The 18664-nt window shown below is 49.9% G+C and overlaps 1 protein-coding gene across 3 annotated transcripts in view; it reads right to left on the reverse strand.

The window, feature by feature from the left end:
• LOC144474041 (uncharacterized) overlaps positions 1-18664 on the reverse strand; it is a 79190-nt gene that overhangs the window by 42477 nt on the left and 18049 nt on the right. The window contains exon 3 of one of the 3 annotated variants that reach the window (XM_078188498.1): positions 4278-4339. The exons of the other annotated variants lie outside the window; for them this stretch is intronic. Coding sequence (XP_078044624.1) covers positions 4278-4311 — 34 coding nt within the window. The 5' untranslated portion in view covers positions 4312-4339. The remainder of the gene's footprint in view (positions 1-4277; positions 4340-18664) is intronic. 3 annotated transcript variants of the gene reach the window in all.

The raw sequence follows: 18664 nt of genomic DNA on the forward strand, positions 1-18664 counted from the left end.
TTTCGCTGTGTTGAAGATCCCGAAGATCTTTCCAGAGTTGCACGGTTTAATCTGAGGCTATCAGATCTTTGTATCCGATTAAAGATGCTATCTGGGCTATTAGAGAACCGGGAGCCTCGTCGCGGCAGATGCAAGAATGCAATCACGAATAATCGAGTCCTTGACTCCGTCGTTTGGATTCCATTAGGCCGCATACCTTTGTCGTCTTTACGACGATCGATCATTCGGCGACAATGAAATGCTCGCGCGTTGTAATTACGGAAAACTCGTTTCAAAATAGCTTTCGAACGCGGCTCGTCGAAAGAATGCTTCCAGCGCGTTCGCCGGGGCAGGAGAGTAGTGCATAGGTGGGCGGGGTTTAGTGGCCCTTTAAATTCTTCGGGACGAGAAGCAATAATAAAATTGCTGGAACGCTACGATTACATAAAATTCGTTTCGAAATAACTTTCGAACACAAATCACCGGGGGAATGCTTGTCCGGAGACTTTGTACGCACTTGCTATTTTCCGCATCGCGCGCCACGAGTAGGCGGGGCTTAATGGCCCCTCGAACCTCTCAGGAACGGAAGCGGTAACGTAGTTGTTTAAAATCGCTTTCTAGCCTACGAAGCTTGTGTGGTCCATCGAATCCTCCAGCTAAGTTAAGAATACTTATACGTTTTTTGTTTGCGAGAGAAAGTTCCATGCAGTTGTCGCATCTTGTAAAGAGGCCACAAAATTTTTATTTTGCCTAAGGATCCACGATCTGATGATAAATCGTTAGGTATAGTAAAGAAGAGTTGCGATTTCCACTTCGCGGCGAACAGAAGGCAAGAATTTTGTTTTACAGAAATGAACACTATTCGAAGCCGAGTTTAATGAAAAAGATCGTGGCTTAACAGACAGAAACAGCCGGGGATCACGACCGGCGTGTCTCGATCACGATCCCTTGAATTCCATCGTCGGGCCCGATCCTATCTGACTCGGCGATCCGGCGTATAAATTAGCACGATCGACGCGAAGACAATCGTGCGGGGGTTACGCCGTTCCGCGCCGCGCCGTACCGCGGAGAAAATGATGAAGAACCGGCGGGAAACCGGCCGCGACAAGTGAACGTCTCTCCTTTCACTTCTTTATATTCCCGGGGCCCGATCTTTGGCGGGCCCCGTCTAGTTATGAAATAAAACGCCGGGGTAAAACGGGTACAAGCCGGTGGCGCAATAACCCCGGCCGACTTTTACGCCCGAGTCCCTTGATTTACAGCGGCTCCGCGACCTGCCTTAATAGAAGAACTGCCAGCCCACGGGATCCTCGATCACCTCCTCAACAGCCCGTGAATCTGCTCGCTAAGGATCCTCCGTGGTCAGCGAATATTCCCGATTATCGGGGAAGAAGGAACGCCTGTTCGATACCAATAGCAACGCCATAGTTAGCTCCGTCAAACTACTTGTACACTCAATGGAAGAATAAAGATACAAAAGAATTTAAAAATTCGACGGTCAGTCTGTTCAGTATGGGTCACTTTAAAGTGTCGTAACTTTGCGAGAAAAAATCGCAACCGCATTTCAGTTTTTTTAAATTAAAGGGGAAGAACTGAATTTTATTCTACCATAAACGGCATCTCTGAGAAAAATTTTACAGAGTCCGTGCGTTTCGTCGAATTTGATAATTTTCAGTATGACAAACTTGGCAAACATGGTCTCGCTTTTAAAGGGTTACAATGGCGACGGTATATGATACTTGAAATCCAGAAAGAGTGTCATAAAGTAGAGATTTCGATCTTTAATTCAAAAGCAAAATCATCTTGCTACGATGATTTTCTGCGGAGTTATCGTCATTCAAAGTCGGCCTTTTATCCAAGATATGTGTAAATTAATATCGGTCGCAGAATTCTATCCGCACCTTATTTATAAGACTTGGATCTTTTCAGCAACTGCATCGTTTAGCGCTTCTTGGTACCTCAGAATTTCTCTCGTAGAAGGAAACAATGTTTCTTTCCTGTACATCCTCGTTGACTTTCATCGGAGAGGATCGTTGCGTTGAAACACACCGCCTCGCCGGAATGGTGACCGACCATCGACTGGCATCCTCGCAGCTCGCGCCAACAGCAAAGGCAACGACCGGGGACAGCTTCTAGCCGATGCTGGATCCATTAACGAAGTCATTTCACCGGGGATAGGCCGACCGGCTACTAATGTCCACGGTCCTGACTATCGAGGCCGCTGCGTTTTGTAGGAATGCCACTTTTCCGTCGTTCCTCGCCTCTGTCTACCTCACTCCCTCTCCCCCTCTCTCTCTCTCTCCATCTCTTGCTCGCTCTCTTTCCCTCCACGTGCTCTCTCTCTCTCTCTCTCTCTCGAATACAACGCGCTCCTCTCGCAGCCCGTTCCCTTCCTTTCTTCATCTATCGGCGTATAATAACTCCATTACAGGCCGTCCGAGGGGCTCGCGTGCTTTTAATGTCTCATTTCCATCCGAGGATCGCGTCCTCGGCCACCGGCGCTGGCCCAGCCGCGTCCGGCGCCCACGAAAGTGTCGCCGCTTATCGCCACTTTGTGTAATCGCCTCCAGAGACCCCTGGTATTACGGGCTCCAATCGAAATCCTCGACTGGCTCGGCTCTCCTCCGTCGTCGACGACGCCTCCGGTTACCGGACAGTCGGAGGCTGCCGCGTTCGACTCCATTATCGGAGCTACCGCGGCGGGTTGCTGCGATTAACGAAAAATGGACACCGCAAACAAGTGCCGTTGATCCTCTTAAACTCGATCTTTGAGTCGTTCATGCGATCCGTTCGTTTTATTTGCTTTCGTCGAGCCGATTCGCTCCGCGAACGACGGAGCCAGTCTGCGCGGCCTACTTGCTATTCGTAATAAGATAGAGCCCCGATTATCCGGACTATACGGAGTGCCATATACGTTCGGACGATAGAACGGTTTGCTATCTTATTTTATTTTCTTGCAGAATATATGACGCGTAACGAGTCGGAGCACCTGTAGTCCTTAAGGAAATCATTGAAGTCCATTATCACGGAAGGACGAGGCTTCGACAAAAGCAGAAAAACTGGCCATAGAGAGTAATCGATGCCATCCACGATTGGTATCGAACTCCAGCCGAGAAATCCAGCTCGAGCACAGGAGGGAAGCAGGACTTCGAAGCGCTGTCAGAGATCGGTGAAGCGGAGAGTTCTCGTCGGTCGTTTCCGAAGCCGGCTGGGCTATGCCTTATGCAGATTCCTCTTCATTCGTATTAATAACCGGCGAGTCTGGCGATGCCAGGCCAGGCCAGGCCATACCGCGGAGCCAAGGTCGTCGAGGTTAAGGCGTGTTCAACAAGCTGTTCATGGCTACTACCTAAAGAGCCCCGGCTCTTTCATCCGCAACCCGGAAGTGCGGCCTCCACCGTCGTTGTAACTCAAGACGGCCGTCGGTTGCCTCTAGTCGGACTTCACCGTCCGGAGATCTTCCTGATCCCTCATCGTTGACCTTTTCCAGGGAAAAAGCCGGCGGAGCTCGTGGAAACGGTCCCGAGGTTTCGATCGCCAGGAAAACGGAAAGAAATTATTGAAAAACCGGCCGGCCGGAGTAGCTCAAAGCCACCGGTCTGCCTTCTAAGGGAATCGTCATTTTCTAGGCTCCGGTATCGTAGTCATCGATGCCCGCGCCGCCGTAAACGGACCGATCTCCTCCGGCGAGGAGTCTTCCCGGACCGCTCTTTCCTCTTCCCTCTTCGCTCTTTCCTCTTGCCCCGTCCTCGCCGCGTCTCCGCCGCCGTTTCTATTTATTATAAGTCGGGAAAGTCGACAATCGGTAGCCGGACACGACCGTAAATCACGGTGGATCGTCTCCTGCCGCGCCTTCGCGTTCCCCGGAACGGTGCCCTCGCTCGCCGCCCCGCAGCCCGCAGCCCGCAGCCCGCAACCTATAAGAGGGATGCGCAGGCGGCAGTGATATATCGCGCGAGTCCCCCCATTGTCTCTGACTAAGTTCACGAGGGACGGGCCACCGAGGAACAGCCGCTTACTCGTATTAATTACAACGTCCCCGGCGAAACCGAAGTCGGTTTCGACGCAACGGGACTGCCGTGCCGTCATTTTTCGACACTGACCGTCCGCCGAACGCCGGCCGGCAGCTACCGTTCTTTCGACGAACCACCAACTTGGGCGATTCCCCGAGGAGACGATCTCTGGTATCGCGCGATTATTTGCGAAGGGTGTTTACCGAGGATCCGGGCTACATATAGAATGGGAGCCGTAACCGGGGAAGATGGCAATAAATAACATAACTGATTGGAAAGACTCACCGTTCGGAGCCTGTCTGCAGAACCTGGCGAACATATCCTCTAGTTCATCGACGACCGTCTGCCTGCGAACAGAGAAGAGTCCCCCCCCATCGAACGATCAGTCTCGATTTTTCGCGGGTCGAGTTAATTGAAATTTAATTGTCGAAGAGAAAAAAGTGGAAAACCAGGCTCGTTAACGGAGGCCTGATCGGTAACACGCCATTACGATACGGGTAACCGTCTCGCGGCCTGGTTAACCGCAATAAATTACAACTCCTAATGCTCCGGCTTGTTTATAATACCAGCGGCCAGTTATCCCGGGGTCGCCGATAATTGCCATCGCGGAGGATATCAAAATTCAGGGCAGCTAGGCACAGGTCGGACGGAGACGGAGAGAGTAGCCTGGTGGCGACGAGAGGGGTGGTGACCGCGCGAGGGGAAGATCGAAGGATGTGTATCGGGACGAAGGCCGCGGGCCAGTTAGGCTCGAGGCGTAACGCGCCGAGTGTCGGACGAGATATTTCCTTAACGCTAATGGCTACCAGTCGTCCCGCTAATAATTACAAGCTCCCCTTGACTAATAGGTAACGACAGGCGATCTTCCTGCCCGTGCCAGCGAGCCAACGCTGTCTCAGCTCGCGTCTGCCGTCCGACAGCCGGCCCGGCGCTGCTCCCCGCTCCCCCTCGCCCTTCGCTCGCCGTTTTATGCAAAGACGCCCCCGGGGCCTGTCAGCACCGATCGCCGATTCGAAATTGCCGCGCGAAACACGCGAAATCACGACCCCCTTGTACCGGCAAATGACTCACTTTGCAACGTGTTTCTATCTTGCGGATCGTCGAGGCACCCGGCGCCGCGAGATACGCCCCGGAAATCGGCTGTCGCCACCGATACGCACGAATTTCATACCGTGTTTAGACTACCCCTGATTTGCAATTCACAGTCGTTTTATTACAACGCTGGCAACACGATATCGAGCACTTCTCGCGAAGTACACGGCGGCGTCGGGTACGAAGAAAAAGGAGCGATTGCTCGATGACGCTAACGAGACTGCGCAACGCGTCTCGTTCTGAATAATTTATATGAGAATTGGAGTATTGTTTAAAATAATAGTAGGTGCCGTATTCTATTTTATATATTTTCTAAATTTTACGATTTCATAATTTCATAAATCTATAATCAATTTTTTGATTTTGAAGACTTTGAACCTAGTTGACCTCGTGACCCAGCACAGTTCCTCCACACCCCCAAGATCGACGCTCTCCCATGGGTGTAGATGGGACATGAATTATTTCGCGGGAAGATTTCGAAGGGAAAGCGATCCGGACGCCATTGAAATCTCAAGTGGACGAAGTGGTATTCCGTTCGCGAGCCGATACCGATCGCCTAAAGCAGAAGCAGCCGCCAGGAGCGAGCATTCCTAGCATGTTTCCGATCCCCGGCGACGGAAACGCGTTGGGAGGCCCCGACGACTCCTCCGAGAATTGACAAAAAATGGTATCGTTGAAGTATTGCCTGCCGTCGTGCTTGTAGCTACTTCTCTTCATTTCGTTTTCATCGACTCGTTTACCAGGATCTTCGCGATTAATATTTATCGGTCCGAATTTCCATTTATGAGAAAAATGATAATACGAAGCACACAAAACAGAGATTTTTTAAATAATTTTTAAAAAAGAATACTTTCATTTCGCATAAAGGTCAATGGCTTATCTATGAACCAGTGACTTTGCCAAGTCGAAGAGTTTCATCCAGAGTCGATAAATAATTAAATAAATTTTTCTAGAATATTCTCGAAGCCCTCATTTACAAGAAACATTCTTGTGCCGATCCAGGGGTTATGAACAGTTTCATCAGGATTACGATCACGATTACGCTTAACTCCAGGTACCATCCAAGTGGTTATTTACCGGTCTAAGATCACAATAAATAATTGAATAAATTTTCTTAAAATGGTAGTAGAAGTCCTCATTTACGGGCAACACGCTCGCGCCGATCCAGCGATCGTGGTTTGAATAGTTTCATCAGGATCGCGGCGGCTACCACGATCCTGCGTGGAATAGGGCGGCCACACGGTCCCCGGGAAAAAGTCCGTCGATTCCGTGTCCGCGGACACCGTGGAATTACCATTTACAATGGTTATTACCATACGACATGGGAGATAGAGATGAGAAAGTTGTCGGGACTTTACATAATTGCGCAACGCACTGGATAGGCGCATGTAGCAAGACGAAAGGGAAACACGGCCCCTGGCCCGCGTACCATTTGTTCCCATGTTGTTGCGCGTAACTGCACAAAAATGATTTACATCGTTCCTGATACTCCCGGGTAATGGTCCTTCTACGCCGGTCGCCCGGAAAGGCGGCCTAAGCTGATTGCCTTCCGCCGGGATCCTCGTACGTTTCTATTCCAATAGTTTTCTCCCTCTCGACTCGAAAACGATACCCTGTCAGCTCTCAGTATTCTGCTATAAAACATATATATTGGCCAACGCGATATTTATAGAGACAAGTCCGAGGAATACGATCTCGAATTTTTCAATAATAATTTTCAATATCGCAGAAACAATTTCTCTGCCTCTGCAACTAATTAATTCACAAGAATTTATTTCCTCGGTGTTGTGCCGAACGAGCCCCGATCAGAACTGCCATTCTTAAAAATCATGTTACTGCGAAGATCGACACACCGTAACCGAGCACAGTGAAACAATATTCTCGAGAGCATCGGCTAAGAAGAAACTCGCCGAGGATATCCCGGTGATCGCCGGTCGCAGACTAAAGAGGCGGCACAGACGCCGTCGATTACGAGGGATCGCGGCGATCGAGGAAAGCCCGGGATCGGTTTTATTCAGATCCACCGGTCGGAACGAATAGGAGTCATTGTGGGTAGATAGAGGCAGAGCCGATCCGCGGCCTCTACACTGTACGGAGTGTATAGGACTCGTTGCCACGGCTCGATTGCGGCGAATCGATGAATGGCGAAACGGGCGAGCGTGCTTATTGCTCGGCCGTGCTGAATAATTTATTACACCTTGACCGTCGTGCCTGTAATACGTTACGATACGTTATTACGCGGCACGGGGCGTAGAGAAGGGCCGCGTAATTGGCCGGCCTATAACCAACGAATACAGAAGAGACAGAGCCGTCTACGCTCGTTCGCTGATTTCGCGGATCTCGACGCTCGGCGCAGCGACAAATTGCCTTCCCGAATTTTATCGCTGATAAATTCAAAATACGTTTTGCTGATTTTACGATATCGGAACGTATTGCGCAATATATATCAGACATCAAAAAAGATCTATCAAATCGGCAGATGACCGCCGAAACGAAAGGGTTCGATGCCGTCGACGAGAAATCAGAAATTGATTTCGACGAAAAGAAGAACGGACCGGCATGTCGAGGGGTTAATTTTGCCGCCGTGGAACGCGACGAACGGAGATACTCGATCTTCGCGCCGAAAAGCCTCTCGACCGGAGGATCTCGGCACCGCGGAGAATCGAACCGCGGAAACCGGTCCTTATTAAGGGCCTTATTAAGTTCGAGGGCCCGGTAATATCGTTAATTAGATGCTATAAACTTTGAACCCGCATTTGCATAAGCAACCATATCGCGGCATTAATCTGTTATTTATGCGCGACAAATAGGATAAACAGAGTCCCCGGCATCCAGGCGCATCCCGTATTCCCTTGCGCCGCTGTTCCACATAATTAGCGATACTAATTAATGGCTGTATCCGAGGTAATTATGCTGAACAAAACACGCCGGGCCCGGCAGGCCGGTTACAGTGCGCGTGCGTGGGTTCGACACCGGTGCGCGCACCAGGCCCGCGCTATTTTCAATAACGAGGGCGTGAAATTCTCTCCTACTGTATAACCCTTCCTCGCTCTCTCTCTCTCTCTCCTTTCTTTTTTCTCTCCCTTTTTTCGCTGCTTGTTCGCAACAGCTACTCGATAAATTAGCAATTTTCTGCTCTGCTGTTGTTAGAGAAAATTACAAAAATTAATATAATAATTATAAATAGTCGGACAACTATGTAAAGACTTCGTCACGAGGCCTGTTGTTGCTTTGGAACCGTACACGATGTTCCGGGGTATTGGGCCGGCAAAAATGGCGCGCGGCGATGGCGGCGGCGGCGGCGGCGACGAAGAATCCCCGAACGTGGGGCCATCGTGGCGAAAGTAATGCGACGCCTTGATGGACGGCCGGATCGCGGTAGCCGGAAGTGGCCGGCGAAAAAAACTGGCATTTAGAGGCGAGCAGGGCACCCCGCCAAGCCCGAAGTTCGCTGGCAGGGCTCGGAAGCAGGTTAGGGCAACAGACCGGCCGGCTGTTTGACATAACCAGTTCGGAGCTGCGGGCAAGGACGTCGCTCCGCACCGCTCCGCGCCGCGCCGCCTCTTTCTTGTCCTCGGGCTTGCTCTCCTTTCCTCTCGGCTCGCTCTCCTGGGACACAATCGGCTGTTCCTGACCACCGCAATGCATCCACGATCGATCGCTGCCACTCGGAAATCCTCGATCCCCCTCGTGCCTTTCCCACAGCCGAACCTCACGCTTTCCATCTCCGGATCGGTAGCGTACCATCCGTCCATTTTGGATCACCGTCAACCCGGTCTCCAGTTCTGTCGTATCGTTGCAAAACTAATTGTCTTTTCTAACTCTGATTTATTCGGAAAACCGACCTAACTTTTCCAACAACCACATACAGTAGTTTCTCTCGCTCTTCCGTTGGTTCGCTGATTCCTCCGCATCGAACCGAGAATGAACAACTTTGGAATAATCGAACAGCCCAGCTTCCAATAGGATCAGCTGACTCTTCTTGTTACCGTCCGGCAAGATTTGCGTAACAGGGTACACTATCGTCTACAAGCATCTGGACATTAAATATTATTGATCGACTCGTTCGTCTTGTCGAGCTTAGCCGGCAGAAGATGCGGTCTTGGATTCGGCGAGATAGACCGCTGCCTGGACAATTAGCACATTCGGACGACCTGTTTCTGTGTAGGATGCAATCGTTAACGTTGATCGTTGCCTGCTGTTTTTATTCGACCGAGTTGGACGAGGTTGCAACGGAGTCGAAGAAGAACCTGAACTTGACGAGGTACATTTCAAGTGTCCGGACACCTGGCGTATTTAGATGAACGGTGTGATTAATAGTTCAGGAACATGAACGGAGTAATTAATAGTCCTAGAATATAAACAGTGTAATTAATAGTTCGAGACTTGTGAACCGTGTATTTCCATAGTTCGTGGCCGTGAACAGTGTGATAAATAGTTCATGACTGTGAACAGTATGATTAATAGTTCCGGAATGCGAACGCAACGTAACTAATAGATCAACTGCATGAACTGCAATAATAATTAAAAAATCTTTGCAGTTTCAGGAGGCTATTTCGTGATATTTTTAACGAAATAATACTAAAACTTTTTAAGAACAACGCGAAATAAAATGGCATTGTTGTCGATTAAGGTTCGCCGTTGGCGCGACCGCGCGTCGGCTACGATATTCCAGAGGATCATCGAGCAACAAAGACCGCGGGATTTTTACAGACGTCGATCGATCGGATCACCGGCAATTATTCCGAACGAAATTAAAATAAAGCTAATAGGACACGCCGGCCGGAGAGCCTTTTACAGGCAGGCCTTTTTGCGGCCTGTCAGATCTGGCTGACCGATCACCCTGCTGGGCCGCTTGTTGCGAGCGGAAAGGAAAACGCATCGGTCCCCGGCCACCGCGTTTTTCCGCGTATACATTACGTGCACACGAGCGATCGAGCCGCGGGCCCCGATCGTTAAACCCTGATGGAGGTAGGTTCCACGAAAAACTGGATCCGCGACGCGGCGCGACACGACGGGGTCTCCGCGGCTGATTGTTGTTCGTGTGCCGTGCGCCGTGCGCCGTGGCCCGAGTCTCGAACGCTCAATGAGAAGGAACAGCCGTTTACGAGGATCCTAGCTACGTGGAACTCTGCTCCGACTCGACGCTTTTTGCCCGCGATTCGAACGATCCGACTTTTCGAGACGGCTCCCTGGAAAACCCGGATCCCCGGTCTCTTGTCCTATTGGAGAACTCGGTCTCCGTCTACCGACGAGCCAAAATGCTCCGAGCTTCTCCACTGAAGACCTTGCTCCACTTTCAACGAACTCGAAATCATCGAAGGATCGCGATGCCTATGCGGATTATTAAAAATTATCACAGAGTGATAAAGAGAAGGCCTCAGAGGTTACGGTGGATACATAAACACCCTAATTAACCCAAGTTCCGCTACTCACACGCAATTGCCGAGCAGATTAACTGCGATAATTAAATTATACGATCTAACGATCGATAATTTCAGTCGAAGTACGTGCACACGGAATAACCCCCATAAACCTGTTATCTGCATTTAAAGAGCTTCCACGGTCCGTTCTACGTATCGTCCGGCAATCGCATTGTCAAATAAACGCTGCCCTCGAAGCCGATAGACTGCTTCGCGAACAATTATAGTATACCTCTAGACACCCCGTTTCTAATAGAAGAAACTCTTCCTCCTTCCAGAGTTTAACCGTTCCCGGTGTTTCTCGAAATATCTCTCAATTATCACTAATAACTATCTTTAATATTATAATTGTACTCTGACTATAAACTGAATTTTATTGCGGCATTAAATTTACGAGCTATTACTTTCTTAACGAGGACACTTGGATTAATAAATAAATACAGTTTGTAATGATATTAACTCAATTTGTATTTAACGCAATACCTAAAGAATGCACTATGCAGCGAGCTTGTACGAAACGACCCCGAAATTCGAGGCGCGGATGAAAGAATTATTTGACGGAGAGAAGATCGAAGCGATCTATTGTTCCAGCGGAACTAAATCGTGGTGGCGAGGCAGTTCGATTGTTAGCCACGAGACGAGGACAGAGGACCATAATGAGGCGAGCAAGGATTTATTACGAGACGTTAAAACTGTTCTTCTAACGGTACCCCCGTAGGAGCGCGAGCCGTGCCCGGGGCCACCGGGGGTAGTCGTGCTTGATGGCGCGAGATTGAAATCTAAATGTACCGAAAAAAAAACAACGATGACACGCGGACCAGAAGACAGACATTCTTTCAATCCATTCATTCGTCCAAAACAATTCTCGGAAGTCGAACGAGCCGTGGAATATTTTTATCGGGTAAATTATTCCAAATACTATTATCTTTCCATCTCTTCTCCAATCGGGGAGACGAAACAATTTCTCGAAACGTTTCTATTTCAACAACGAATCAATTCAATAATTTAATCGATAAATATTGAACAATCGGTGAACAAATAAAATAAATTATCAGCTTCTGCCGACTTACTCATTATTTCCGACGCGACGCTTTGCAGCGAGACACGAAGGCAACAGCTTCGGAAGCTTAACAAGACGTTCGATGAATTGCATCCGGTGGTCCACAATACGAGCCACTATGTTGCATGACGCACAGAAAGGCTTCGCGGCGTATTCGTGCAACTAAATCGCTATAATTGAGTGATACGCGCGATGGCGATACACCCGGGGGGGAAGACTTAGAGGAGAGGTCGACCGTGCGGCTTTCAATTAAATTGGGGCTCCAGGAAAAATGGTTATCGCGCCGCGCGCCGGCCGCGATACTTCCTGGTACGTAATGATAATTAATAGGTTCGCGTTAGAATTTATTGGGCAACGTCATCTTCGTTCATTATGCCGCGGTGCTCGCGGACCCGGGCCCCCTGGTATAACTCAATGGCAGAATTTATTGCGTCATTAAGGTAATGCATGCGATACAACACCGACGAGATAACATAATCATTCCGTGCCTAGACTGCCGATGACGCGAATCGACGCGCCGGTTACAAAATCCGGCGCTTCGCCTGAAGATTTCCACTTCGCAGTTCGTACGCGTCGCGACGCTGGAAATATGTCAAAAAATAAGATAAAAATATTATTTCTAAAGATCAGAATTTGTTTAAGACAGGCATTTCTGTATTGATATCTTGTTGAAAAGGGTGTAGTAAAGCAGGCGGGGCATATTTTGCTTAAATCAACGGCTTTTGAAAAAAGATAGACAGTTTTATATATTTACGTAAAAATCCGACATTTCATATGCACCAACCTAATAGCTCCGCGGACTAAACGTTGGGGCAGCGAGGGGAGGAAAAGAAACGTCATCGGCGTCTCCGGGAAGGCGAGTCAGAGCCGTCGAAGGAACCGAGACAGGAGCCTGCGGTTCCCATGAGCGTTTCCTGGATTCTGTCGGCGGAGTTCCGCCAGAAAACGATACCCGGGCAAAGTACACGGGCCCCGTGATCGGGCAGGTAACACGACGTGGAAGAGACACGGGGACCCCCGGCCACCCTCCTCGCTCGTTCGGTAAACGGATACGGGCATGTCTGGACACCGGATATCGCGGTTCGTTAGCCGCGAGTCCCGCGGACCGGAAATCATTCTTTGCGGGGACGCGACGCGACGCGCAGAACTTTCCACCGAGTGGCACCGTTAATGATCGTCAGCCACCGGACTATCTAAGAAGGCCATCCCCCTCGACGGCTGTGTTTCTCTTCTCTTCTCTTCTCTTCTCTTCCGCCGCGATCCTGTCCCTCGGGGACAGAGTCCCTCTCTCCCCCTTATTTATGCGTCTGTCCGGGGAAAAACTTGTTTCGAGTTCACTGGTCCATTCCCTTAGCCGTTACTTCGCGGAAGCCGCGCGCGCGCGCGCGCGATTTAAGATGCTCGATTTTGCACCGGAACGCCGGCGGTTCGCGAAATATTACGGGTCGCTCGACGGGTTGCGCAATCGCTTTTTCCGTTTTTCCGTCTAGCCGCGAGCTACCTGCTCGGCAGACTGTTCCTGAGAACTTCGTTCCTTGCTAAAGCTTTTCTCTAGTTCCGTTTCTGCGTTGGGAAGGGATGCTAGATCGTCGAACGCTGAAAAGGATTTTTAAACCGACGAAGGATACGTTCTAGGACTACGTTAGACATTATTCTTCGTAAAAAGAAAATTTGGAATGCTGATCGAATTTTTTCTCCAATAGCAAAAAGTTGCATTATGCGACGCGGAAATTGGAAAATTGAGTTTTGGCCGCGGATCGCAGCTCCATCGGGCCACTGTGCGTCGCAGGGAGACTGTCCACTGTCCACTCGAGATCTGCACGGTAGGCGTCGTAAATCTCACGGTTGACGCCTTTCGGGAGGGAAACGACTGGCCGGCCAATTTACGATCGGCCCGAGAGGGACGTGGGAAGAGCGGAGGTGTTCCGAGAGGAAACGTCCTCGGCGCTAACAAACGGTACCGCGACCGGGTCGTCGCAGTGCCGCGCCGATTCGATTTCCATTAACTTTCGACCAATTTCGTCCGGCCGTTTATCCTGATATAGTCCAGCCAGCCCTCTCGGTTAGGGGACACTTCCACCGTCAAACGTATCGGATGCTAACCGTCGACAGTTCTCGTCTCGAAGGCTTGTTAGCCAGCTGGCTTCAGTTAATCCGGAGAACAACGTCGGAAGGTGCGAATGATGCCGAGCAGAAATGATCTTTCGGATCGATTAGCCTGCGAATTCGATCCTTTGATGTTTGAATTTAACATTTATGGAACGTCAGATTTATTATTGATACAATTAAGTAAAAGTTTAGAACACAAAATTATAGTGGCGCAATGTTTGAAAATATATCCGTGAAAGCCACTATAATGGCGCATCGTTCCTAAGAAATTCATTCGCACACTTTTACCATTCTCGCAAACAGAAATGGTATTCCATTCTTTTGTTATAAATAATAGTCCAAGGATCTCACATAAATTCCTAAGATCACTATGATTGCGATGGAGTAACAGAAGTGTGCCATTTCACTTGCGAACAATTCGCTATGCAAAGAAAGTGTGCAAGACGATCGAGAAAAACAGCCGGAACAAACGAGTGAGAAAGGGGACGAAGAAATGGCATTATTTCGTCGGTTTCCCGGCTGCCTGTAACTAGCGTACACATGGTATAACCGTGCACGACCACGTGGTCGCAAAGCCCACGTGGAAACCCACTGATCATGCGACGTAATAGTAGAACGGGGACGTAGAGCGTCGTGGCCCGATGGAATTGGTTTCTCCGTGGGTGAGCGCATGCTCGTAGCCACTGTTTTAAGTTGAATGCATCGATCGTATGCTTCTATTTCTGTCAGAAACAATTATCGAACGCAAAAATATTCTTAGACCTTTTTATCCAACTTCACATAGGGTTCGAAGGTACACTTCACAATTGTTTTCTATTCCTTGCATTTGGCACGGACAATTTTTATTTTGGACGATATAATGCTTCGTCCATGGCATACAAATTATACCATTTAAGATCGTTCCTTTAATGTCCTAAAACAACGTACGAAGCAAAGTTATCCAACAGAATAGGCATCGAAGAGAAGAAGTTCGAAGAGAAGCGCCTGTCCAGCGTGAAGGTATTCAAAACGAGGCCGGATAGAGCGTAACAGGTCTTTTTAGCGGCCGTTTGACTCGGCGTACGAGGAGAGCTAGCAACAGCGAGCGAGCGAGCAAGCAAGCAAGAAGAAACGAAGCGTAGGGCAGGCCAGCGGGATTTATGCGGCGGCTTAGCGTAGCGCGTCGAACACGAAGATCGATCGTTAAAGCAAGCAACGCGTGTCCCCCAACGTGCGCGGCAACCTGGCCAGGTACCTACTCCTCTCAGGTGCGTTCCCGTGCTCGTAAATCGGGCCACGTACGCTCGACGTGAAAATCGCGGCGTCCGAGCGACGCCTTCCTCGAGAACTACTCGTATTCGTCGTCGGGGACTCGTCGTGGAGTAATCCATCATGATCTCACCGGCGCGCGAAGAAAAATCCGACGACGCCGTGCCGTTAGCCGATTATTAATGAAGGGACAGGGGACCCGGGTCCGATCGCTCCGCGATGTCCCTCTCGGAGATAACGATATCTCCGGTGGTTCTCGTCCCTTGATTAGAAATATCTCAATGGACGGTCTCGCCTAGGGAATTACAGATCATCGCACTACCATCGGAGCCTAAGTGGTTGTCAGTGGGGGATCATGGACGCGGAAGACGCCGCGAATGACTAGCTGCGACGAGCCGCGACGAGCTTCTCGCCGACTAATGGTGATTTATCGCGGGATATCTGCGTTTTATTTGTTTGTTTGTTTGCCCCTTTGCCTATCGATCATCGCGACGGCGCAATTAAACTCCAACCATCGCCAAACATCGTCCGCCGGCAGGTCTGTTTAGATTAACTTACCCCTATGGCCACGTGCATGGCAAGGGTCCAATCGTAACACTGTCGAAGACCTTAGTTCGGTCATCCTTTCTGAACTCTTTCTTTCGATGCGATAATTAGACTGCGGACCTCTATCCATTTAGAGGAAAATTGAGTGACCGATTCGTTATCGTTTCGATTTTCAAGGTGGTAGTTGCTGGGACTAAGTTTCCCGGGTGGTCGTCGCGTTTTTGGAATAGGTATTCGTGGCGAGGTCGATCAGGGTCGCGATCGCCGTCTCTATCTGGAGGACCAGGTGGAATCATTCGCGTGTCCATTGAATCGCCAGGAATGGGGATATTGCGGCGGGTCAGTACACCTTGTAAACACGGAACACGTTCACCGAGGAGACCCCTTCTAAGCTGGCAAGAAGTGAGTGGCAGGATGAATACGGCTGATTACATTCAAGAGGGTTTTTCAGCCGGCGCGCAGCACGCCGGTATAATAACGCCGGCGACTCTCTCCTTCCCTCCCTCACCCTCTCCCTCTTTCTCTCTTCTGACTATCTCTCTCGCTCGGTCGCTCTCTCTCTCTCTCTCTCTCTCTCTCTCTCGCAAGGTCCAGCGGACGTGGACGCGACGCAGCGTATGCCTCGCATTGTGCCGGCATTATCCGCAACGCGTTTTCACGGGGCTCGCGACGCGTGGACGGGATCTAAGTACCGGTGTTATATGATCGGACCTTCGCCTCGGGACTCGGGACACGCAGGTTGTAAAGCACCGACCCTCTCGCGCCGCGCACCAGCCTCCCCCCTGCCGCAGCGACCGCCGTATTATAAATCGCGTCCCGGCTCTAATTGCATCTGCTATCTCGCGTACCTGTCTCCCTATTGTTCTTAATCCCTAATTGATAACCTTGGCCCGCGATGACGCCGATACAGGCTACCGGGCGAACCGCGGACACGACGGATCTTTCATCTAGTTTGCGGAAGTTTGTTCATCGAGACGGTATTGTTACGGTTGTTACGTTTTCGATGGAATTTGGTTGGACAAAACCGCAGCACGGGGAAAACAAAAATAGCTGCGTATCTGGGATGGTTTGCTCTGTCTGACAATTTTTGTTGCCGGTTCAGAAATATGAGAAGACTTAAATGAAAGAATTATGGAAGTAAAAAATAGAGGATGAATTGATAGATCGGCGGTAAAAGTTGAAAAGCGGTTTCAAAAGTTTCCCCCGCGACGGATAAAAAGCGTGCAATGACAGCGACGGGTAAGAGCAGTTCAACGAGACGGTGGTTCGCGCAACAATGGGATTAACGAGTGCCGATTGGTGGGCACGCGTTGCAGAGACGTTACGCAAATAATCAGTATAACTCGAGGCCGGGTCGGGGTAGCAGCCGCGCTTAGGCGAGAGCACGGCCGTTACAAAGTCGCCATTAACCGGGATGACAAGACTGGTTCTTCTCGCGGCCGCGGCGAACAGTGGAATGAAAGGGCCCCGGCCACCTAATGTCCGAATGACCCGGCAGAAATCACGCGTCCGGGCCATTTCATTTTGAACCGGGCCCCGACCCCGCTTAATAAGGCGACCAGGGCGAATTTTCGCCGCAACTAAAAGCCAATTAACGCTGGCGAAGATAGACAGAGGGGATGGAGAGAGAGAGAGAGAGAGACAGAGAGAGAGAGAGAGAGAGAGAGAGAGAGAGAAGGAGAAAGAGAAAAAGAAAGGAAAGCAGGCCCGGAGACGGACAATGTTGCAATCTGTTCACTCGTACACTCATCACCGGCGTTAATCTGTAATGACGATCTTCGGATTGCCGGTGATTGATGGCGATCCTGATCGACACCGTCCACAATGCTTCCGTCCGGCTTAGGCGTTGAGTAATGAATGCAACGGAGGCCCTTTCTCCGCTTGTCCGATAATAATATACGCGATACCTTGTAATAACCGGCGAGGAAGATCCGGAATACACCGGGCGCGAATTACTCTGCGTCGATGCGCCACGATAACGTCGTTCGACGGATACTTTGTCGGAGAACCAATAGCGGTTCTTCGGCATTCTCATTTCGAAACCGTTCCTCACGGTTCGCCGAGAAAGTTTTCTCTTCGAGGGAACACATTCGACCTTTCAACTATCATAGATTGTTAGGGCAGAGGAGCCAATCGCTGCGTTCTCTTTGCAGTCTTCGCGATTGCAATTGTCGCTACATCCGGATAGTTCAGTTTTCAAACGACTCAAAAACTAACGACGCTATTGCGACCAAAAAATTTGAGAAACTAATTTGAACCTTGTAGAATATTATTTCCTTTATTCGAACACGATATCGCATTTCTAAATATGTCGAATTCATTGTTAATCTCATCCTTGTCGCGACAGTAATACTCTTTCCAGAAGAAGAAAAAGGAAGCATGAAGCATTCTGGTTTCTAGAACGATCCGAAAGAACTTCGACAAAACCGACGTTCCATTGCGCGTCGCGTCATCTTCGCCGTATGATTTAAACGGATATAAATATTTAGAACGCCGCAAAAACTCGCGCCATTCCGTCCGAGGGACTGTTCGAGGCTATTACACCGTCCGAAAAATGTAAAAACTGATTGGACAGCGTAATTAACAGTCCGTCACGTACCCAATATACCCCTATTTCATTACTAAACACGGAAACGAGACTTTTTGCGATGAAGATTAATACTTCTCGCGATCATCGATCCCATTTAATAACCCCTCGCGTTTAACGACCGACGCGTTTCACGATTCCAGGCAGAAACAGCTTTTCACCCCAGATCGACAGCCGCGTCCCGGCGAGGAAAAAAGGCCCGCGGGCAAGCTGTCGGGCCGCGCGGCTCCTCCGGGTGGAGGGTTCGCGCAACAATTTCCCGGTGACAATCATCGGAACGGTACGCCTAATAACAGAGATCTAAGCTGTGAAATCCTCGCGTCGACCCGCGGCTCGCAATTACGACTAGCGGAGATCGTCATTAACGCGGCCGCGGTGAAAATAGACATTGTACGAAAGTAAAATGAGGCGTACGACGGAAAATGGCGTGTAGGACGCGTCCGTGGCACGCCGGTACCGTTACGAGCCGTGATTCCGTTCGATTCGGAAAACTCTCGGGGACGCGTGATTACGTAAAGTGGCGTAAGGCCGGATTGGCATTCATCCTGCTACGCGCAGCAACGCACACATTTTCTTCTATTATAGCTTCGTTAAATATTTAATAAGC

The sequence above is a fragment of the Augochlora pura genome, chromosome 8, assembly GCF_028453695.1.
Source record: "Augochlora pura isolate Apur16 chromosome 8, APUR_v2.2.1, whole genome shotgun sequence".
Classification (NCBI taxonomy): Eukaryota; Metazoa; Arthropoda; class Insecta; order Hymenoptera; family Halictidae; genus Augochlora; species Augochlora pura.